Raw genomic sequence first — 18,796 nt, 5'->3', positions numbered from 1 at the left:
AAAGGGTGTGAATACTTATGTACATGGCATAGGGTGTGAATACTTATGTACATGGGTTTTGTTTTTTACATTTTATTAAATTTGCAAAGATTTCAAACAAAACTTCTCTCACATTGTCATTATTGGAGGATTGTTTGTAGAATTTTGAGGAAAATAATGAATTTAATCCATTTTAACATAACACAATGAGGTCACTTCCTGTCTGGGTGACCCCGGGAGCAGCAGAGTGTAATGTGTGCAGAGGGGACACTTCTCCTATACTTCAACACCATTCCTCCCAGTGACACCGAATATTCCCCCCACCCCCACTATACACAGACCCCCCATCCCCCACTATACACAGACCCCCCATCCCCCACTATACACAGACCCCCCGCACACAGTGACTGCGCTATGGTATAGGAGAGCGATATACAGGGAATGGGGGGTCACGTGTTACTTGGGGGGACCGCCCCCTCCCCCTCCATACAAGAAACAGGACGATCCAACCAGCAACACTGGAGGCGGAGCTACAGCGGCTGCAATAACCGATTGGCTACAATAATCACCGCCCCTCAATCGTCACATTTGTGGGAGGAGCGGAGTATTTGTTCGGCGCCGCGATGTCCCCGCCCCCTTCTGCCTCCCTCCTCCTCCGGGTGACGTCACTTCCTGGAAGCCACCATCTTGTCTGTGTGTCTGATCGGCTCCGCCCTCCTCACCCGCCGAGACATGGCCGGAACTACCGACAGCCGGGTGAGTGCTCCGACCTCCTGCGATATCTTACCGATCGTTATCTGTGTGAGCACCGCCCCTCCCCCCCCCATCCTCCGATACACATCCTGTCCGACCCCCCCTCCCCCCATAGTATTATCTCCCCCCTCCCCCATGCTTCAATACCCCCCATAGTATTATATTCCCCGCCCCCACTGATCCCCCCAATATTCTCCTCTCCCCCCCCCATAGTATTATTTCCCCCCCTCCAATATACTCCTCCCCCCACATTGATCTCCCCCCAATATTACCCCCCCTCCCCATGCTTCGATACACATTCTGTCCGCCCCCCCCCCAATATCCCCCCATAGTATTATATTCCCCGCCCCCACTGATCCCCCCCAATATTCTCCTCTCCCCCCCATAGTATTATTCCCCCCCAATATACACCCCTCCCCCACTGACCCCCCCCCAGTATACGACCCTCTGATCCCCCCAATATACACCCCTCCCCCCCGGTCCCCCCAATATACACCCCTCCCCCCCAACCGCTGACCCCCCAATATACATCCCTCCCCCCCAACCGCTGACCCCCCAATATACATCCCTTATACGATTTCCTCCCCCCAATATTCTCCCCTCCCCCCCATAGTATTATTTCCCCCCAATATACACTCCTCTCCCACTGATCGCCCCCCAGTATACTCCCCTCTGATCCCCCCCCCAATATACACCCTCCCCCCCGCTGACCCCCCAATATACTCCCATCCCCCCCAATATACACCCCTCCCCCACTGATCCCCCCCCCAATATACACCCTCCCCCCCGCTGACCCCCCAATATACTCCCATCCCCCCCAATATACACCCCTCCCCCACTGATCCCCCCCCCTAGTATACTCCTCTGATCCCCCCCCCAATATACACCCTCCCCCCCGCTGACCCCCAATATACTCCCCTCCCTCTCCCCCCCTCAATATACACGCCTTATATGAATTCCTCCCCCCAATATTCTCCCTTTCCGCAAACATACACCCTTCCCTCACTGATCCCCCTCCCCCCCCCACCCACAACATAGCCTGCGGCAGGGTCAGCGGTTAAGGGGGGGGCTGGGTCAGGGGTCCCGGGGGAGGGGCCCTGTAGCAGGGTCAGCAGTTCCGGGGAGAGGGGTCCCGTGGCAGGGTCAGCGGTTCCGGGGGGTTCTGACGTCAGTCTAAATATCCCATCTGCCCCACATGAACGCAGTAGTAGTGGAGGAAGACTGGGAGGAGACCGGTGTCAGACTCCGCCCCTTGTACTTCGCTGTGATGGCGGACTGCTGGGAGCCGCTGTCCTGAACCCTCCCCCCCCCCCCGGTGTGTGACGTGTGCTGGGGGCTGATGGGTGCGTTATCCTGAGAACACGCAGGTAAGGACATGTAGGTGACCCCTCCCCCCAACAACGCCTCTTTTGTTTTGCAGGACCCAATCACATTCGACGATGTTGCCATTGTGTTCTCAGGGGAAGAGTGGGAGATGCTCAGTGACCAGCAGAGGGCGCTCTATATGGAGGTGATGAAGGAAAACTACGAACATTTCATCTATTTAGGCAAGTCAGAGTTTTATCCACCTTCAGAGATTTCCAATGGGAAGAATTGGGGGGTTTTCTACTTCTTACGTCAATTCTGTTCTCTTTACAAACCTTCGCGGTTCTCCTCTCTACTAGCTCCTCCCCCCAGTATGTGCCGTGCCTGGAGGGCTCAGGTGTGTCTGTGGAGCGCTCAGGTGTGTCTGTGGAACGTGGAGCCCTCTGTGGAACGTGGAGCCCTCAGGTGTGTCTGTGGAACGTGGAGCGCTCAGGTGTGCCTGTGGAACGTGGAGCGCTCAGGTGTGTCTGTGGAAGGTGGAGCGCTCAGGTGTGCCTGTGGAACGTGGAGCCCTCAGGTGTGCCTGTGGAACGTGGAGCGCTCGGGTGTGTCTGTGGAACGTGGAGCCCTCAGGTGTGTCTGTGGAACGTGGAGCGCTCAGGTGTGTCTGTGGAACGTGGAGCCCTCAGGTGTGCCTGTGGAACGTGGAGCGCTCGGGTGTGTCTGTGGAACGTGGAGCGCTCGGGTGTGTCTGTGGAACGTGGAGCCCTCAGGTGTGTCTGTGGAACGTGGAGCGCTCAGGTGTGCCTGTGGAACGTGGAGCCCTCAGGTGTGTCTGTGGAACGTGGAGCGCTCAGGTGTGCCTGTGGAACGTGGAGCCCTCAGGTGTGTCTGTGGAAGGTGGAGCCCTCAGGTGTGTCTGTGGAAGGTGGAGCCCTCAGGTGTGTCTGTGGAAGGTGGAGCCCTCAGGTGTGTCTGTGGAAGGTGGAGCCCTCAGGTGTGTCTGTGGAACGTGGAGCCCTCAGGTGTGTCTGTGGAACGTGGAGCCCTCAGGTGTGTCTGTGGAACGTGGAGCCCTCAGGTGTGTCTGTGGAACGTGGAGCCCTCAGGTGTGTCTGTGGAACGTGGAGCCCTCAGGTGTGTCTGTGGAACGTGGAGCCCTCAGGTGTGTCTGTGGAACGTGGAGCGCTCAGGTGTGTCTGTGGAACGTGGAGCTCTCAGGTGTGTCTGTGGAACGTGGAGCTCTCAGGTGTGTCTGTGGAACGTGGAGCTCTCAGGTGTGTCTGTGGAACGTGGAGCTCTCAGGTGTGTCTGTGGAACGTGGAGGGTTCAGGTGTGTCTGTGGAACGTGGAGGGTTCAGGTGTGTCTGTGGAACGTGGAGGGCTCAGGTGTGTCTGTGGAACGTGGAGGGCTCAGGTGTGTCTGTGGAACGTGGAGCCCTCAGGTGTGTCTGTGGAACGTGGAGCCCTCAGGTGTGTCTGTGGAACGTGGAGCGCTCAGGTGTGCCTGTGGAACGTGGAGCCCTCAGGTGTGTCTGTGGAAGGTGGAGCCCTCAGGTGTGTCTGTGGAAGGTGGAGCCCTCAGGTGTGTCTGTGGAAGGTGGAGCCCTCAGGTGTGTCTGTGGAACGTGGAGCGCTCAGGTGTGTCTGTGGAACGTGGAGCGCTCAGGTGTGCCTGTGGAACGTGGAGCCCTCAGGTGTGTCTGTGGAAGGTGGAGCCCTCAGGTGTGTCTGTGGAACGTGGAGCCCTCAGGTGTGTCTGTGGAAGGTGGAGCCCTCAGGTGTGTCTGTGGAACGTGGAGCCCTCAGGTGTGTCTGTGGAACGTGGAGCTCTCAGGTGTGTCTGTGGAACGTGGAGCCCTCAGGTGTGTCTGTGGAAGGTGGAGCCCTCAGGTGTGTCTGTGGAACGTGGAGCCCTCAGGTGTGTCTGTGGAACGTGGAGCGCTCAGGTGTGTCTGTGGAACGTGGAGCCCTCAGGTGTGTCTGTGGAACGTGGAGCCCTCAGGTGTGTCTGTGGAACGTGGAGCGCTCAGGTGTGTCTGTGGAACGTGGAGCTCTCAGGTGTGTCTGTGGAACGTGGAGCGCTCAGGTGTGTCTGTGGAACGTGGAGCTCTCAGGTGTGTCTGTGGAACGTGGAGCTCTCAGGTGTGTCTGTGGAACGTGGAGCTCTCAGGTGTGTCTGTGGAACGTGGAGCTCTCAGGTGTGTCTGTGGAACGTGGAGCTCTCAGGTGTGTCTGTGGAACGTGGAACGCTCAGGTGTGTCTGTGGAACGTGGAACGCTCAGGTGTTTGGATGTAACGCATATGGCAGATTGTCTCATGTACTCATGTCTGTCTTCTCTCTCGGTTCTTCCTCTCAGGGTTGAAGGTCCCCATCATTTTATCCTGGCCGCAGCACAGCAATAATCCCACTAGTGAGACAGTGGCCGAGAAATCGTCACCTGAACCCACCAATCAGGAAGGTACGAAGTTTTTGGAGAAAAGTTGGTGAAACGTTTCCTGTTCTGTTCTATTTCTATAATCCAATCACAGTGTTTTTTCTGACAGTGATCACCGTCCAGTACCCAGACTACATCAGTGCTGCGCCCAACTCCCCACCAATGGGAGGGGTATTTGTAGGTTGGAGTATGTGTTGGGTATTCCTTCATCCACCACAGGGATGCAGTATAAGGATGGAAGGATCAATTGCATCACAATGTGTGTTGAGGGTCTTCAGGGTGCCCATTGGCCAGGGAAGTCACATGATGTCCTGATCTTAACTAATAATGAACATTCTTATGGGAAGACCATGATTCTAAATCTCAGGAACACCGTATAGAAATAGGTCGTAGTCACTTGACTGACGGATCTAATTCTGCCTGGAGTTCTGCTTTAGGTTGGTCATTAGATGTCCGATACTCTTTACACAAAATGTTAGGATTTTTATACTCGTCATAAGATCCTTTTCTTGGATTTCATTGAGGGGCACAGGAATTCTGATACTGTCCGGGTTATACTGCCACCTACAAGATAATTAGACATTGGCAAACAAAATATTGTGAGCCAACCCCAGATAACTTCTGCTCCCGGCGTGCTCCCCTGGTGACCTCCTGCTCCCGACGGGCTTCCCCTGGTGACCTCCTGCTCCCGACGGGCTTCCCCTGGTGACCTCCTGCTCCCGACGGGCTTCCCCTGGTGACCTCCTGCTCCCGACGGGCTTCCCCTGGTGACCTCCTGCTCCCGACGGGCTTCCCCGGGTACCCTCCTGTTCCCGGCGGGCTTCCCCCGGGTACCCTCCTGCTCCCGGCGGGCTTCCCCGGGTGACCTCCTGCTCCCTGCGTGCTTCCCCTGGGTATCTTGTGCTCCTGGCGGGCTTCCCCTGGGTACCTTGTGCTCCCGGCGTGCTTCCCCTGGGTAACCTTGTGCTCCCGGCGTGCTTCCCCTGGGTAACCTTGTGCTCCCGGCGTGCTTCCCCTGGGTAACCTTGTGCTCCCAGGGTGCTTCCCCTGGGTACCCTTGTGCTCCCAGGGTGCTTCCCCTGGGTAACCTTGTGCTCCCGGCGTGCTTCCCCTGGGTAACCTTGTGCTCCCGACGTGCTTCCCCTGGGTAACCTTGTGCTCCCGGCGTGCTTCCATTTTGTTGCAAAGCAATACCAAAAGCATGAGCAAAAACACAGGAAGGATCTTTGTCCCTCCATGGACTCTCAATGAAAGGTTTTTATGTGCAGTACAAAAATCCTGTTTCCTTTTTCATTCGTTGAGGGACACAGGAATTCATAGACTGTAGGGATGTCCAAAAGCAATCCACTAGAGGAGTGGGCAACATAGAAACAGCCTCCAATGGGCCCAACAAACAAAATTGGGGGACTGCTAGCAGCCAAAGAGCTCCCAACATGTGGGGACAACACCATATGTTGGGGGGGACACCATAACCTGAAGTGGAAGCTCCAGAACCCACCAAAAAAACAATATAGAATTATTGAAAAGAACCACAACCGGTGTGGTCAGCAAATGGGCCAAAACAGGTTTCCAAAGGATTCTAAAATAAAACAAGTACTGGTGAAAAGAAGCGGTCAGTTGAAAGGCCCTAGTAGGTATTTACACCCCTTTTAGGATTAAAGGGTGAGAGCTTCATGTTTGTATAGTTGCCTGGCTGGACAACTAGTCTTGCTAAGGGAGGTCTTAATTAGTTAGAATAATACAGCCTACAACAGGTGTGTTTTAAGTCTGAGTCCATCAGAGAACTCTGGAATTTTGGTCCCGTGTGAAGTAAATACAATTTGGAGGGTGTGGTGCAAAGGAAGCACCTCTACAATAGTAGGCAAGACCAACAAGGAATATAGATACCACCAGAATACTGAGATGCCACCAGACTCCACCAGAATAATGAGATGCCACCAGAATGACGCCACCAGAATAATGAGATGCCACCAGAATGACGCCACCAGAATGATGCCACCAGACCCCACCAGAATAATGAGATGCCACCAGAATAATGAGATGCCACCAGACTCCACCAGAATAATGAGATGCCACCAGAATGACGCCACCAGAATGATGCCACCAGACTCCACCAGAATAATGAGATGCCACCAGAATAATGAGATGCCACCAGACGCCACCAGAATAATCAGATGCCGCCAGACTGAGATAGTAAAAACCATAAGAGCTGAGGGCAACTGAAAATCTCCCTGGTTCATGAGAACTACCTCTGTAGCAACCCCATGGAAAACCCCTAAACCTAGCTTTAGGCCTAGGGGTGCTTCTGATCCCTCAGATTCAGCAAAGCGTCAAAATCCTTGAAGTAAGGAACAGGAGACTTATTCTCACAACCAAGGTTCCTAGTCTGCAGCAAAAATGAAAGATCCCGTAGGGTCTTCCTCAATGGATAGCAAATCCACAAAGGAGAGAGGACCTTAAGTGGAGAGGTCTACCAAAATCAGTCAGGCATTCCACATTCCTACCTGAGAATGGCTGCATCAGGGGATTTGTGGATCCTGCCTGCTAATCATCTGGGGGAAATCTGGTCCTCCATTGAGCTTGACCTGCCAAAACATAGACTTCTCCTCCATGTCCTGAGGCTACTAGTTGAGAGGAACTGTTTATCAGGGGATTGCGCTGAATGAGGTCCACATCAGGGGATCAATGTGTGCAAGAACCAGACTACCTCTCCTGATGCAAGGACACAGCATGATGTCAAGAGGCTCTGACCAAGGAGACCTGCTTAAGGCAAAGGCCCATGAAGTAGAAGGTAATGCCAGAATGCAGCTTTCAAGATAACGAATGCCTAAGGAGAAATCGCCCCCACCCAGACATAGGTAGTCCTTACCAGTCACATGAAGGTGAGGCTGGGCGAACACACAAGGAACTACCTGGTATCAGACATGCCTAACTGCCCAGGAACTAAACCTGCAAAAGCAAAGGCTGCAGTTGGCCAAGAAGAAAGTGTGGGAAGAGATGTCTCTGGAAAAAGAGTCTTGCAGCACCCAAAGATGCCACAAGGGAGTAGAGGAGGGAAGGTCCCTTTCTAGTGACGAAGGGCTTAAAGTACCATGTGCCATGTTGAACTTTTTGTAGTAAAGGCCTTAAAATATTACTCTCATGTCTACATAATGGGTAGTTCCCGATACTGAAACCTGCTGAAATCCAGTTGGATCTTGCAAGTGTTGGGGCCTTCTGGGACATGTTGTCTACTTGGATCCAAGAAACGTGTCCTCTCTACAGGGAGGAGTCAAGAGTGTCTCACAGTAGGGATGCTAGAAATAGGTGTTTGACCTAACACAAGAGCGCCTAAGCTCTGTAGAGTATCAAGTGTGCATGAGTGACACATAGAATTCGGATCCCTGACAGGGTGAGGCTGGTGCCAGATACCCTAGAGAGACCGTTTCTCTGGAGAAGGGGGGACACTGAGGGGTACCAGGTATTGCTGGGAAACAAACAAGTCCAAATCAAAAAGAGACAGAGGGACGTCTGGATGAAGCCCAGCTCCAGCAATTCATGTGAACACCGGGTCTAGAGCAAGGGGACCAGGAGAGGTGCACCAATCTGTACAGTAGCACAAGGAAGTGTGGGACAAACAACTGGAGAGTATGCCAGGGGCAAGGGATTAGCCTAAGGGCCTGAAGGACTAACTACTTGTCATGTCCCTGGGTGTCCTTGAACCGGGAGGTTCCCTGTTCCATAGCTTGCAGCCTTATCTGTTGTGCCACAAAGAAGCTCTGGAGTTTTTGCAGTGATTTTCCAGCCTGATGCTTTACTTTTGGACATATATGTTAGGTAAAGTCCAAAGTGGAGGTTGAGTGCTGAGGATTCAGGCGAAAACGTAGTCCGAGATCAGGCCGGCAACAGATCGGGCAAAGCAGTATCCAAACATAATCCAAAGAATGGTCAGGCAGGCAGAAGTCATACACAAGCTGGCGGTGAAGTACAGATTCGGCAGGCTGAAGAGGGGTCAAGAATACAGGCAAAAGTTCATGCACGAAAGTCTATCAAAGAGCAAGCAGCACACCCAGGAACAAGAAGATATTCCAAACAAACGGGCATTGAGGAACAGGAAGTGCTGCTTTTTGAAGGCTGAGTAAATTGTACATTGTTCACAGCTGGTTAAATTGTACATTGTTCACAGCTGGCAGCAGGTGGAGCTAGTGAGTCCAAAAGTAAAGCATCAGGCTGGAAAATCACTGCAAAAACTCCTAGCTATGGAACAGGCAACCTCCCGGTTCAAGGACACCCAGGGACATGACACTACTCTTGAACCTGGAAGAACTCACAAACAGCCCTCAACTTGCAGAAGTGGAGGTGCAACTTCCTGCAGAAAGTTTGCAGGCGTAGCCAGTTTCTGAATCAAAGCCTTGTTCGCAGTCTGAAATTCAGGCTCTGGGATCCTAAGGCACCTATCGCAGGTGTAAAGAAGTAAACCCAATGAAGGCTGGAACTTGGCCAACCTCTCCCTGAACCTCCTGTGTTTAGGCAGGAGCATGCTCTGACTTCCTGTGGTATCTAGTGTAGATCCAAAGAGACAATGTCCCTTGAAAGGCCAAGCGAGTCAGTGGCTCTATGGTAAGGAAATCATTGTCCTGTTACTTAACCAAAGTGCTCTGCCCATCTGTATTGACAACAGATCCATGCAGTACAACAGTCCACCCCTTTGGTGGAGAAATCCTTTTAAGGGATCCAATCAATTCTGCCATGGTTTTACTGATTAAGGTCGCAGCTAAAACGGGATGCTGTCGTAGCATGAGGATGAGATAAACATGACTCTACCTGACATTGGTCACTGGTGGATTCAAACTAAGTATAAACCACCATGGAACACTCCCAGTAAATGCCCAGGACCCCTCAGGGTGCTTCCAGTCCATATAGAGGAATACCTTGAATAAAAGGGATATAGTGCAAAGGACTTTTCAGCCGTCTGAGCTCTGAAAGACCCAAGTCAGGAGACAGTAAGGTGATCCTCCAAATGCAGTATAGTAGGCACTACAATAAAAAGGCCATAAATCACTTGTAAATTTAAGAGAATGGTAGGGAACTGCAGTGCCCCAAGAAAAGTTGCATCAGGACTAGGCTGTAGGACTCCCTGCACCCTGTGACCCTGCCTGCTTGAAGGCCGTAAAAAGGCCACTGGTAGGCCTTGCACGGGATGGTGCTGAAGCGTGCTTACAGCCTATGCCGCCAGTATCCACGAGGAATTTGGCCACATTTAGAGTAGATGTGGAGATCCTTGATAGGGTAGGGGGACATTGCCTTACCGTATGAAGCTGAGGGGTAATCCGATTTTGTAGACCCAATTATTAAAGGGTCACTGGAATCCAGATTACAGAGCAGACTGAATAGTGACCAGGTCACTGTATGTGGGCTGTAGAAAGAAGTCAGGAGTTAGAGTTCCACCAGGAGCAACACTCAACCCAATGGATAGCATCAGGGCTCTGTCCCTCAGTGATTACACTTACTGCGTTATAAACCAAAAGTGGTAAAGCAGAGAAGCTCCTGATGCTTCGACCTAACTAGCCTTATTCAACAAAGTGGGTCTTCAGAGACCCGGTCAGTGCCGGGGCATGTCACGCCTTGGACCTGGAAGGAGCTCTGCAGTTAGCTTTTTACCAATAACCAGGTCTGGAAAGGCTGGAATGTCCCAGAACAGAGCCCAATGACCAAAGGTAATTTTCCAGGCTACGCTCGCATGCCCAGTCTAGCAGAGTCTGGTCATACCTTATCTTTATGTGGCTGGCTTTCAGACAAGGGCAAAGTCATGCAGAAGGGTCTCCAAAAAAAAAAAAAAACAGCCGAAGTTTGGAAGTTCATAGTTGTGTAAAATGGCTTTGTATGCTGTAGGATTAACAGAACCCCTCACTGGAAATGCCCATTATTTGAGGAGAGAGGTTGCACATACATGAGCTGTGGTTTTGTCCAGTGATATCGAAGATTCTGGCAGGAAATAATTTAAATATTATCCTCTGTTTTGAATATGCCTGTACCTTTGACCCCAGAAACCTTTTTGCTGGGTATATTAAATGAAATAACATGGTCTAGATATCACAAGATAATGCTTAGAGAAACGCTGTTTATGGCAAGGAAAACAATCACAGTTAAGTGGATTCAAGTGAAGCCCCCTGCTGTTAAGAACTGTATAAGAGCGGTAAATCAGATTTTACCATTTGAAAAAGTATTGTATAAGCATAGAGGATGCTCAATGAAATATTATAATATTTGGGATAATTGGTGTCAATCAACATTAACCAATGTTTGAATATAAGGAGATAACCAAGGGGATATAGAGGGATGCACATAGTATGATGAGGTAACAAATCTATGATTGTAATGGAGCAAGAGGTTGGAGCACACCAGGAAAACGGCGATCGATTAAGTTGAATGAGTATACATTAGTATAAAGAGATTATGAATACTAAGTAAACAGATAATTATTTGGATATTTGTATAATTTTTTATTATTGTTTTGTCCTTTTGTTGAAAGGATGTTTGGAATGTTCGTTTTTATGCACATATTGAAATAAAAAGAATTAAAAAAAAAAAGAAAAATACATGAGCTGTGGTGGTCAGGTGCTGATAAATATTTGGCCATATACTATAATCCTGAAAAACAAGATGGGGCCCATAAATCTTTGGCCGTATAGTGTAAGCATGTAAAAAAGGATGGTACCCATAAATATTTGGCCATTTAGTATGATCAATAAAACAAGATGGAGCCCGTAAATGTTTGGCCTTGTGGTGTAACCATGTACAACAAGATGGCACCCATAAATATTTGGTCACTTTGTGTAATCATGTAAAACAAGATGGATCATATTAGTTTTCAGAGAACTTTCCAGGCTTAAATAGTTATGTTAACCTCTTCTGTTTGTTTGTGACAGGTCCTACAGCCAATCCCTTGGAAGAGAAGATGCCACAAGAAGAGCCAAAGGAGGTGTTTAGCCATCCTGGGAACGGAGCCATTAAAAGATCCTCCAAGAGGATTCGACTTAGTAAAAACTCAGATGAGCGGAGCGGGGAATCGATCAGTAAGGATGAGAATAAGGATCGTCCTGCCGCGCACACCAGAAACCTCAGAGAGCGCAAACAGTACTTCTGCCAGCACTGTGAAAAATGCTTCAACTACAGCTCAGCATTGGATGCTCACCTCCGTGTGCACAGCGGGGACAAACCGCACAAGTGCGAGGACTGCCATCAGTCCTTCAGTTTCAAGTCTGAGCTGATCGTGCACCGTAGGAAACACTCCAAGTCCAACAAAAGTGCATCAAAGGGTGTGCAAAATGAACCTCCCACTAAAGCTGCACCTCCCACCAAATCTGCGCCTCAAGAGTCCACGCCGCAGCCAACTACAAGTATCAACGGGACCTCAGGGGCCACCAACACAAGTGCCGAACGTGTCGCAAGCCCCATTTCCCAGCCTGCACCGAGCACTAGCAGCAGCAGTCCCGCCAGCCTCCCTCAGAAAGACAGCGAAAAGCCTCTTAAATGCAATTACTGTGAGAAAAGGTTTAACGACAGGTCAATATTGGAAGCCCATCATCGAATCCACACCGGGAAGCTGGCCTACCCTTGTACGATGTGCGACATGAGTTTTTCCAAACCGTCGTTGCTGGCGGCTCACAACAACACGCACAAGGAAGGCAAGCCTTTCCAGTGTGACCAGTGTGACAAGAACTTCAATGATGAGTCCCTCCTCGTGGCCCATAAGAGGACCCACACCGGTGAGAAGCCTCACAAGTGCAGCCACTGCAACAAGTGGTTCCCCAACCGCAACAGCCTGGTGGAACACGAAGAGTGCCACCTGAAACCCAAGCCGTACAAGTGCCGTCACTGCGAGAAGAGCTTCAACGACAAAACACTGCTCGCCACCCACGAGGGAGTGCACACCGACACCAAACCCTTCAAGTGCACTCAGTGCAATGAAAGCTTCTTCCTGAAGACACAGCTGACGGCCCACCAGGCCAACCACGGTCCCGATAAACCCTACCCGTGCAACCAGTGCGAGCGGAGCTTCAACAAGAAAGAGACACTCGTGGCTCATATCCGGGTGCACAATGTGCAGAGCCTGCAAGTGCAGAAAAAGCTTAAACCATGAGATCGCCAGGTGACCCCAATTTATGATATCAAGAACACTTTGCAAGATCAGCTTCTTTCTACAAAATGAAGTGGGAGATGCGGCATGAGGACCGCTATAGACCCAATATCCCTCAGGCATTGACCTCCAATACACTGCCTTCTTTATTTCCCTGTGCATGGCTGCCTCTCGGTGCGTCGGACACCTTTTTGCTTTTTTTTTGCATTTTGTTTTTGTTTTCTTCTTCACAAATGAATTTGCTAACAGGCATTGGATTATTAACCCCCTTATGCTTTTGTTGCCCTCCTTTGGAACTTCTATCACCCTATAGTTTCTGTAGGTATTGAGAAGTAGGTTTGAGGATTCTTGGACCACAAAGATTCAGCGTGGTCCTCCTGAGCTTTGTAGAGCCTCTTGTGTTAACTCTGAGACTGAGGATTTTCCCTCCCGTGTGACGGAAGTCCGATATTAAATAATGTTTTTTTTTAAAAAAAGCATACGTAAGGGGCATGTGACTGTGCAGAAGATGATGCGTAAAGAACGTTTGACGATTCAGCATACATAAAGGACGTTCCTGTGCTGAAGGGCACACATCCAGGGTGTGTGTCGGCACAGAATTACTTGCTAGACGTGTGTCGGCGCAGCATTACGTGCTGGACGTGTGTCGGCGCAGCATTACGTGCAGGACGTGTGTCGGCGCAGCATTACGTGCTGGACGTGTGTCGGCGCAGCATTACGTGCTGGACGTGTGTCGGCGCAGCATTACGTGCTGGACGTGTGTCGGCGCAGCATTACGTGCAGGACGTGTGTCGGCGCAGCATTACGTGCAGGACGTGTGTCGGCGCAGCATTACGTGCAGGACGTGTGTCGGCGCAGCATTACGTGCAGGACGTGTGTCGGCGCAGCATTACGTGCAGGACGTGTGTCGGCGCCTGAACGATGTCAGATCTCACCCTCTCCATGTAGGACTTATCACATAGCATGCCATACAGTTAGCCTAAAACCCCCCCCAAAGTCTTCGTCTTTTTAGGCAGGTTTGGGTGACAGCTGGTTTGTTTTATGGCTTTAATCTTTTAATTTTTTTGTTTTATACAGATTAAAGTAGATGTATATCCAATCACTAAAATATCAGATCTTTACCATGTCAGTGTAATTTTTTTTTTTTATTAAATTTCAGTCTTTTTAAGTCTGCTTTTAGAAAAATAGTGCTCGGTGATCCTGCCTTGAAGGTTCTTGTTTGGGAACTTCCTGTTATAAGGTCGTTTGCCGAATTACAATTCTCATGAGGCTTTGCAAGGCTGTCAGTTACAAGCATGAATTCATAGGCAGAAGCATGATGGGAGTTGTACTTCCACAACAGCTGGGGGGCACAGGTTGAGCACCCATGGTTTAAAGGATAAGTTCACCTTTGAAACCTGTTACAATAATTTTTAGGGTGGAACATGTAACATGTTCCAGCATCTGCAGCTCTCCCCGATTTCCCCCCCATCCCTCCCTGTGACAGTGGGTGAGGGATCTTCTCCCCATGCCTGCTGTCACAAATTGAAAACAGTGGGACTCCGCCCAAAAGGCTGCGTCCTTTTATTCACAGTTTCCTGTGAGTGAATACCTACAAGTACCGCCAGCCATTGCAGCTGCCGGCTTGGGTGCTGATGAGCGCTCAAGGTGGTCTATTGATCTTTCTGCTCTCACCCTGGGACAGCAGGTGGAGGATAACAGCGGGGCTCCGTCCAAAAGGCTGCGTCCTTTATCCACGGTTTCCTGTGAATCAATGACCACAAGTACCACCAGACATTGCAGCTGCCGGCTTGGGTGCTGATGAGCGCTCTAGGTAGTCTAGTGATCTTTCTGCTCTCCCTTCTGGGACAGCAGGCAGAGGATCTTCTCCCTGCGCCCGCTGTCAGTTTGATAACAGCGGGGCTCCGCCCAAAAGGCTGCGTCCTTTATTCATGGCTTCCTCTGAATCAATGACCACAAGTACCGCCAGCCATTGCAGCTGCCAGTTTGGGTGCTTAGGTAGTTCACTGATCTTCTTGCTCTCAGGTGACTGCCTGCCCATACGAGGTACAGGCAGCCATCCTGAGAGTCTGCAGGATCCGGACATTGCACCCATGATCTGCTGATCATGGGAGCAATGCTCTGCAGGCTCCATAGAAAAAAATAAAATAAATGCACATTTCTTTACCTGCAAAAATATGTGCATTTATTATTTTTTAACCTCTTAATGAATATATTCGGTGGGTGGACCTTCATGCCGAGCGGCCCTGTGTAAACTACTTATCGTGCTGAGATAGCCTGCCCAGCACAGTAACCAGCAGTTACCGGAAAGCTTCCGATGCATAATAGCAATGGGAGCTTTCCGATTGACCGCTGTGACAGCCAATCATAGCAGTCACATGACCCTAGTGTTAATTTCGTCAACTCAATTAAGACTGTTTCAGTCGACTAAAATACGACTAAAACAATTCAGATGACTAAAACTAAAATGGCATTTTAGTCAAGACTGACTAAAACCAAATCGAAATTTGATATCAAAATGAACACTGCATGACCCAAATACTCACCTCCTGGCCTTTAAAACCCTTAAAGAAGGGAAGGGTTAAAAAAAGGTGAACTTATCCTTATAAAAAGTGAAAAAAGTATTTTATACAGGAAATAACATCACATGGGGGGGGGGGAGAGTTGGCTTTGTTTGGCCACCTCATGTTTCATGTACCCTGCGGATAAAAGTATTTCTTTGTAGTATGACTGGCCAGGAAGGCGAAGGCGGTAGTTGTGATTCGCTAGTTCCATAGATTTCAATGTACAGCAGCAGTATTCTGTTTTTTTTTTTTTTTTTTGTCCAGTATTCCTTTCAAAGTGAAATGCACGCTGCAGCCTCGGGTCGTCCATATTCCAGGCGGTGACCTGGTTACCATTCCCAACCAAAACGAAACAATGAGCGCACACTACGTGAACGCTGACGTCGTATCTCCATAGACACTGGGGATGGAAAATCTAACAAACTTCATGCTGCTTGTGGTGCTTCCCCTGAGAAAGTGCCATGAGCACCTCGGAACGTGTCGGACCTTTTCCTCCCCTGTTCTATGCCATAATAATAGAAGGTAAGAACATGAGCTCACACTGCGTGATCTCTGGCCGTCTTCTCTATTCATAAAATATCACCATAGACTATGGAGACGGAAGCTCCAACTAACATGATGCTGCTTGAGGTGCTTCCCCTGAGAGAGTGCCATGACTACCACGGAACGTGTCAGACCTTCTCCTCCTGTTCTATGCCATTATAATAGGTGAGAACATGAGCGCACACTGCGTGATCGCCGGCCGTCTTCTCTATTCATAAAATATCACCATAGACTGTGGAGACGGAAGCTCCAACTAACATGATGCTGCGTGTGGTGCTTCCCCTGAGAGAGTGCCATGAGCACCACGGAACGTGTCGGAACTTCTCCTCCCCTGTTCTATGCTGACATGAAGGTAAGAACGCAGTCAGGACTCACTCAGTGAACTTCTTCCTCCATCTTGTAAGATTTGAGATTTATCACGTTTGGGGGAAGTGGCCTGAGCGGGTGTAACAACGATAAAGGAAACCGCAGGAAGGCATCATCGAAAATGCAATAACGTCTTCCTGACGAAACGCACTGATATCTGTATGTTGTAAGGTGAATGGCGCTCTGTATTCATATATACATCATTAATGGCCGTTTAAACCCCCCCCACGCTGTGCGCTGCTCTGCACGTATGGTCATACTTACCTGCTCTGTTTAATGGTTTTCCACAGAGCAGCCCCACTCCTCTTCTTTTTGGGTCCCCTGTCGGCAGTTCTGTCTCCTCCCCCCTCTTCTGTTTATTGGTTTTCTACAGAGCAGCCCCGATCCTCTTCTTTTTGGGTTCCCCCCGTCGGCAGTCCCCCCCCCCCCCTGCTGAGTGCACTCAACAGGCACTCTCCTGAGCCACACTCCTCATGGAGAGCGCGTCGGCCTCTTCCGCTTACTTGCTGTGATTGATCACAGTGCAGGAGCCAATGGCTCCTGCTGCTGTTTGAGTCAATGAGGAGAGAGAGTGACCCCAGAGGGCTGCTGCTCTCATGTACATCGCTGGATCAAGGGGGGGTCTACCCAGAAGGTTTTTTAAAGGTAAAAAACCTTGAGCCTTCGGAAACACTTTAAGCACAACGCATATGTCACAGCTCAATGCGCTGTGCAATGCAGCTCACGTGAATTTAGTATCTCAGCATAGCAACATGCATAACCCATTACTGCGCACATTGGTGTGAATGGCCTTTAGCTGCAGGTCATGCTGCTGCGACCCTATTGCCATGCGATTTCCAGTGCAACTTTCATGCAACATTAGAGTCTGATGCGACTTAGAGTACCATAAAGTCGAACGGGAAGCTTTTTTTAGTCACTGACTTCTCATTGGAGCGGCCGCCTTTGAAATGTGTTTTCACTGGTTATGCGACTCTATGGGGTTGATTTACTAAAACTGGAAAGTGCAAAATCTGGTGCAGCTCTGCATGGTAGCCAATCCTTCTTTTTTTTTGCCAAAGCTTAATTGACCAAACTGGGGTAGAAGCTTATTGGCTACCATGCACTGCTGAACCAGATTTTGCGCTCTAGTTTTAGGCAATCAACCCCCAATGTGTCGAACGTCTTACTTAGCCACCGTTTACACCAAATCTCACTTTGCGACTCCACTTAAAATTGCGCAATTTCAAATCCCCCCCCCCCCCCCCCCCTGTCAGTGTGACTTGGCTGACATCTGTGCAAGTCGCACCTGAAATTCAAGTTCCTGCACTATTTTTGGCAAATCGATACGGCGCCACAAAGTCGGCGTCGAGTCAATTTGAACCGTTCCATTGCTGACAATAGGGTGCGACTTGACATGCGATGCGGACCAGTCAAATCACATGACGGGTCGCACCGGTGTGAACAGAGGCTTCATGTATTAAAGTACCTAAATGTGACTTGCTCTTGGCCCTTGTACAGCAAAGCTCCGATTGGTAGAAGGAAAAGCAGCACAAGGAGCCAATGAGTTGTGCTGCAATGCTTATGTGCTAATAAGGAACATGCTGACAGGAGGAGAGAGCAGAGTGATAGAGGAGCTTTTTTTGGCCAATCACAGGTGAGGATGGAGATGAGACCCGTTAGCGTTACTGAGCTGCAGCAGAGAGAGATCAGATCTGCCCTGCTGCGTAGACAGGGCTGTACTGTGTGGCAGAGCTGTGTAAATCTCAGTACTGGATGGACCAAAATACAAATCCTTTGGTAAAATAACGCTTGTATGTAAATATTTCATCTGTTTTCCTGAAGTTTAGCTTTAGCACCCAGGTCTATCTATTACGGATAGTTTGATTTTGGGTGGGTACCGGGGCTGAAGTTGTGCCCGCTTGGTAAATCTCTGACCTCCTGGCAGAAACAATATCTGCATAGAGAACATCTCCTCCATGTCAGCCCATTAGGAGAAGATCAGACTTCCAGCAATCGGATTGTCACCTCATCCTCCTCTATGTAGAATGCTGAATTCTCCTCCAGACTCTGCAGATTGTGGCCAGCGGGGGGCAGCACTTCCATTGGGTAGAGTGGTGGTTGTAGCTCTCTCCCCGGGGAGGATCACCGGGATGACGTAATCCCAGAGCGCGGCGGTGCATTATTATTTTTCTGGTTTTCTGATTTAAATAAGTTTCTGAATAAAAATCCAGTAAAACAAATTCGTGTTTTTCATGTTTTTATTTTCTTCATATTTTAAATTTTGTTGAAACGATAAATGAAAGAATTTTCCAGTGGAATTTCACTCTCCCGATCATCATTGATTATTTATAATCCTCATGCTGCCAGCATTAGGAAAGTATATTCTAATCAGGGGCGGCCCATCCATTGGGGGGGCAGGGGCACTGCCCCCCTTATCATTGCGTCCGGCCCCTTAATCTAAATGCAGGGCCCCGGACGCATGGGGATTTATTTTTTTTTTTTTTTTGAAGCATGTGATTGGAGCCGGAGGCTCTAATAGACTTCAAAAAAGGGTGGGCTCGGGGCGCACTGAGCCCACCCAGTTGTGTGACAATAGCGTATGAATATTCGCTATTGTCACACTGATTCTCCTCCTGGCCAATCAGGAAGCAGGTCCTGAGACTCGTTTCCTGATTGGCCCAAAGGAGAAGCAGGAGACTGCCAACTTCCCTCCACATGGCCAGGGTCAGTGTGGCGACGACCGGTGTGCG

General features: G+C 49.8%; 1 protein-coding gene across 1 annotated transcript; it reads left to right on the top strand.

Annotated features, from left to right (window-relative positions):
• The first annotated feature begins 625 nt into the window (after positions 1–625).
• LOC309555341 (uncharacterized protein) lies at positions 626–13,047 on the top strand. Its single transcript, XM_082257300.1, has 4 exons — positions 626–735; positions 2,153–2,279; positions 4,398–4,499; positions 11,384–13,047. The coding sequence occupies exons 1-4, from the start codon at positions 712–714 to the stop codon at positions 12,595–12,597; spliced, it is 1,467 nt and encodes a 488-aa protein (XP_082113426.1). The 5' UTR covers positions 626–711; the 3' UTR covers positions 12,598–13,047.
• Positions 13,048–18,796: the final 5,749 nt, after the last annotated feature.

The sequence above is a fragment of the Pelophylax lessonae genome, assembly GCF_965119305.1.
Source record: "Pelophylax lessonae genome assembly, chromosome: 5".
In the NCBI taxonomy this organism is placed as follows: Eukaryota; Metazoa; Chordata; class Amphibia; order Anura; family Ranidae; genus Pelophylax; species Pelophylax lessonae.
This window is presented reverse-complemented; position numbering and strand designations above follow the sequence as displayed.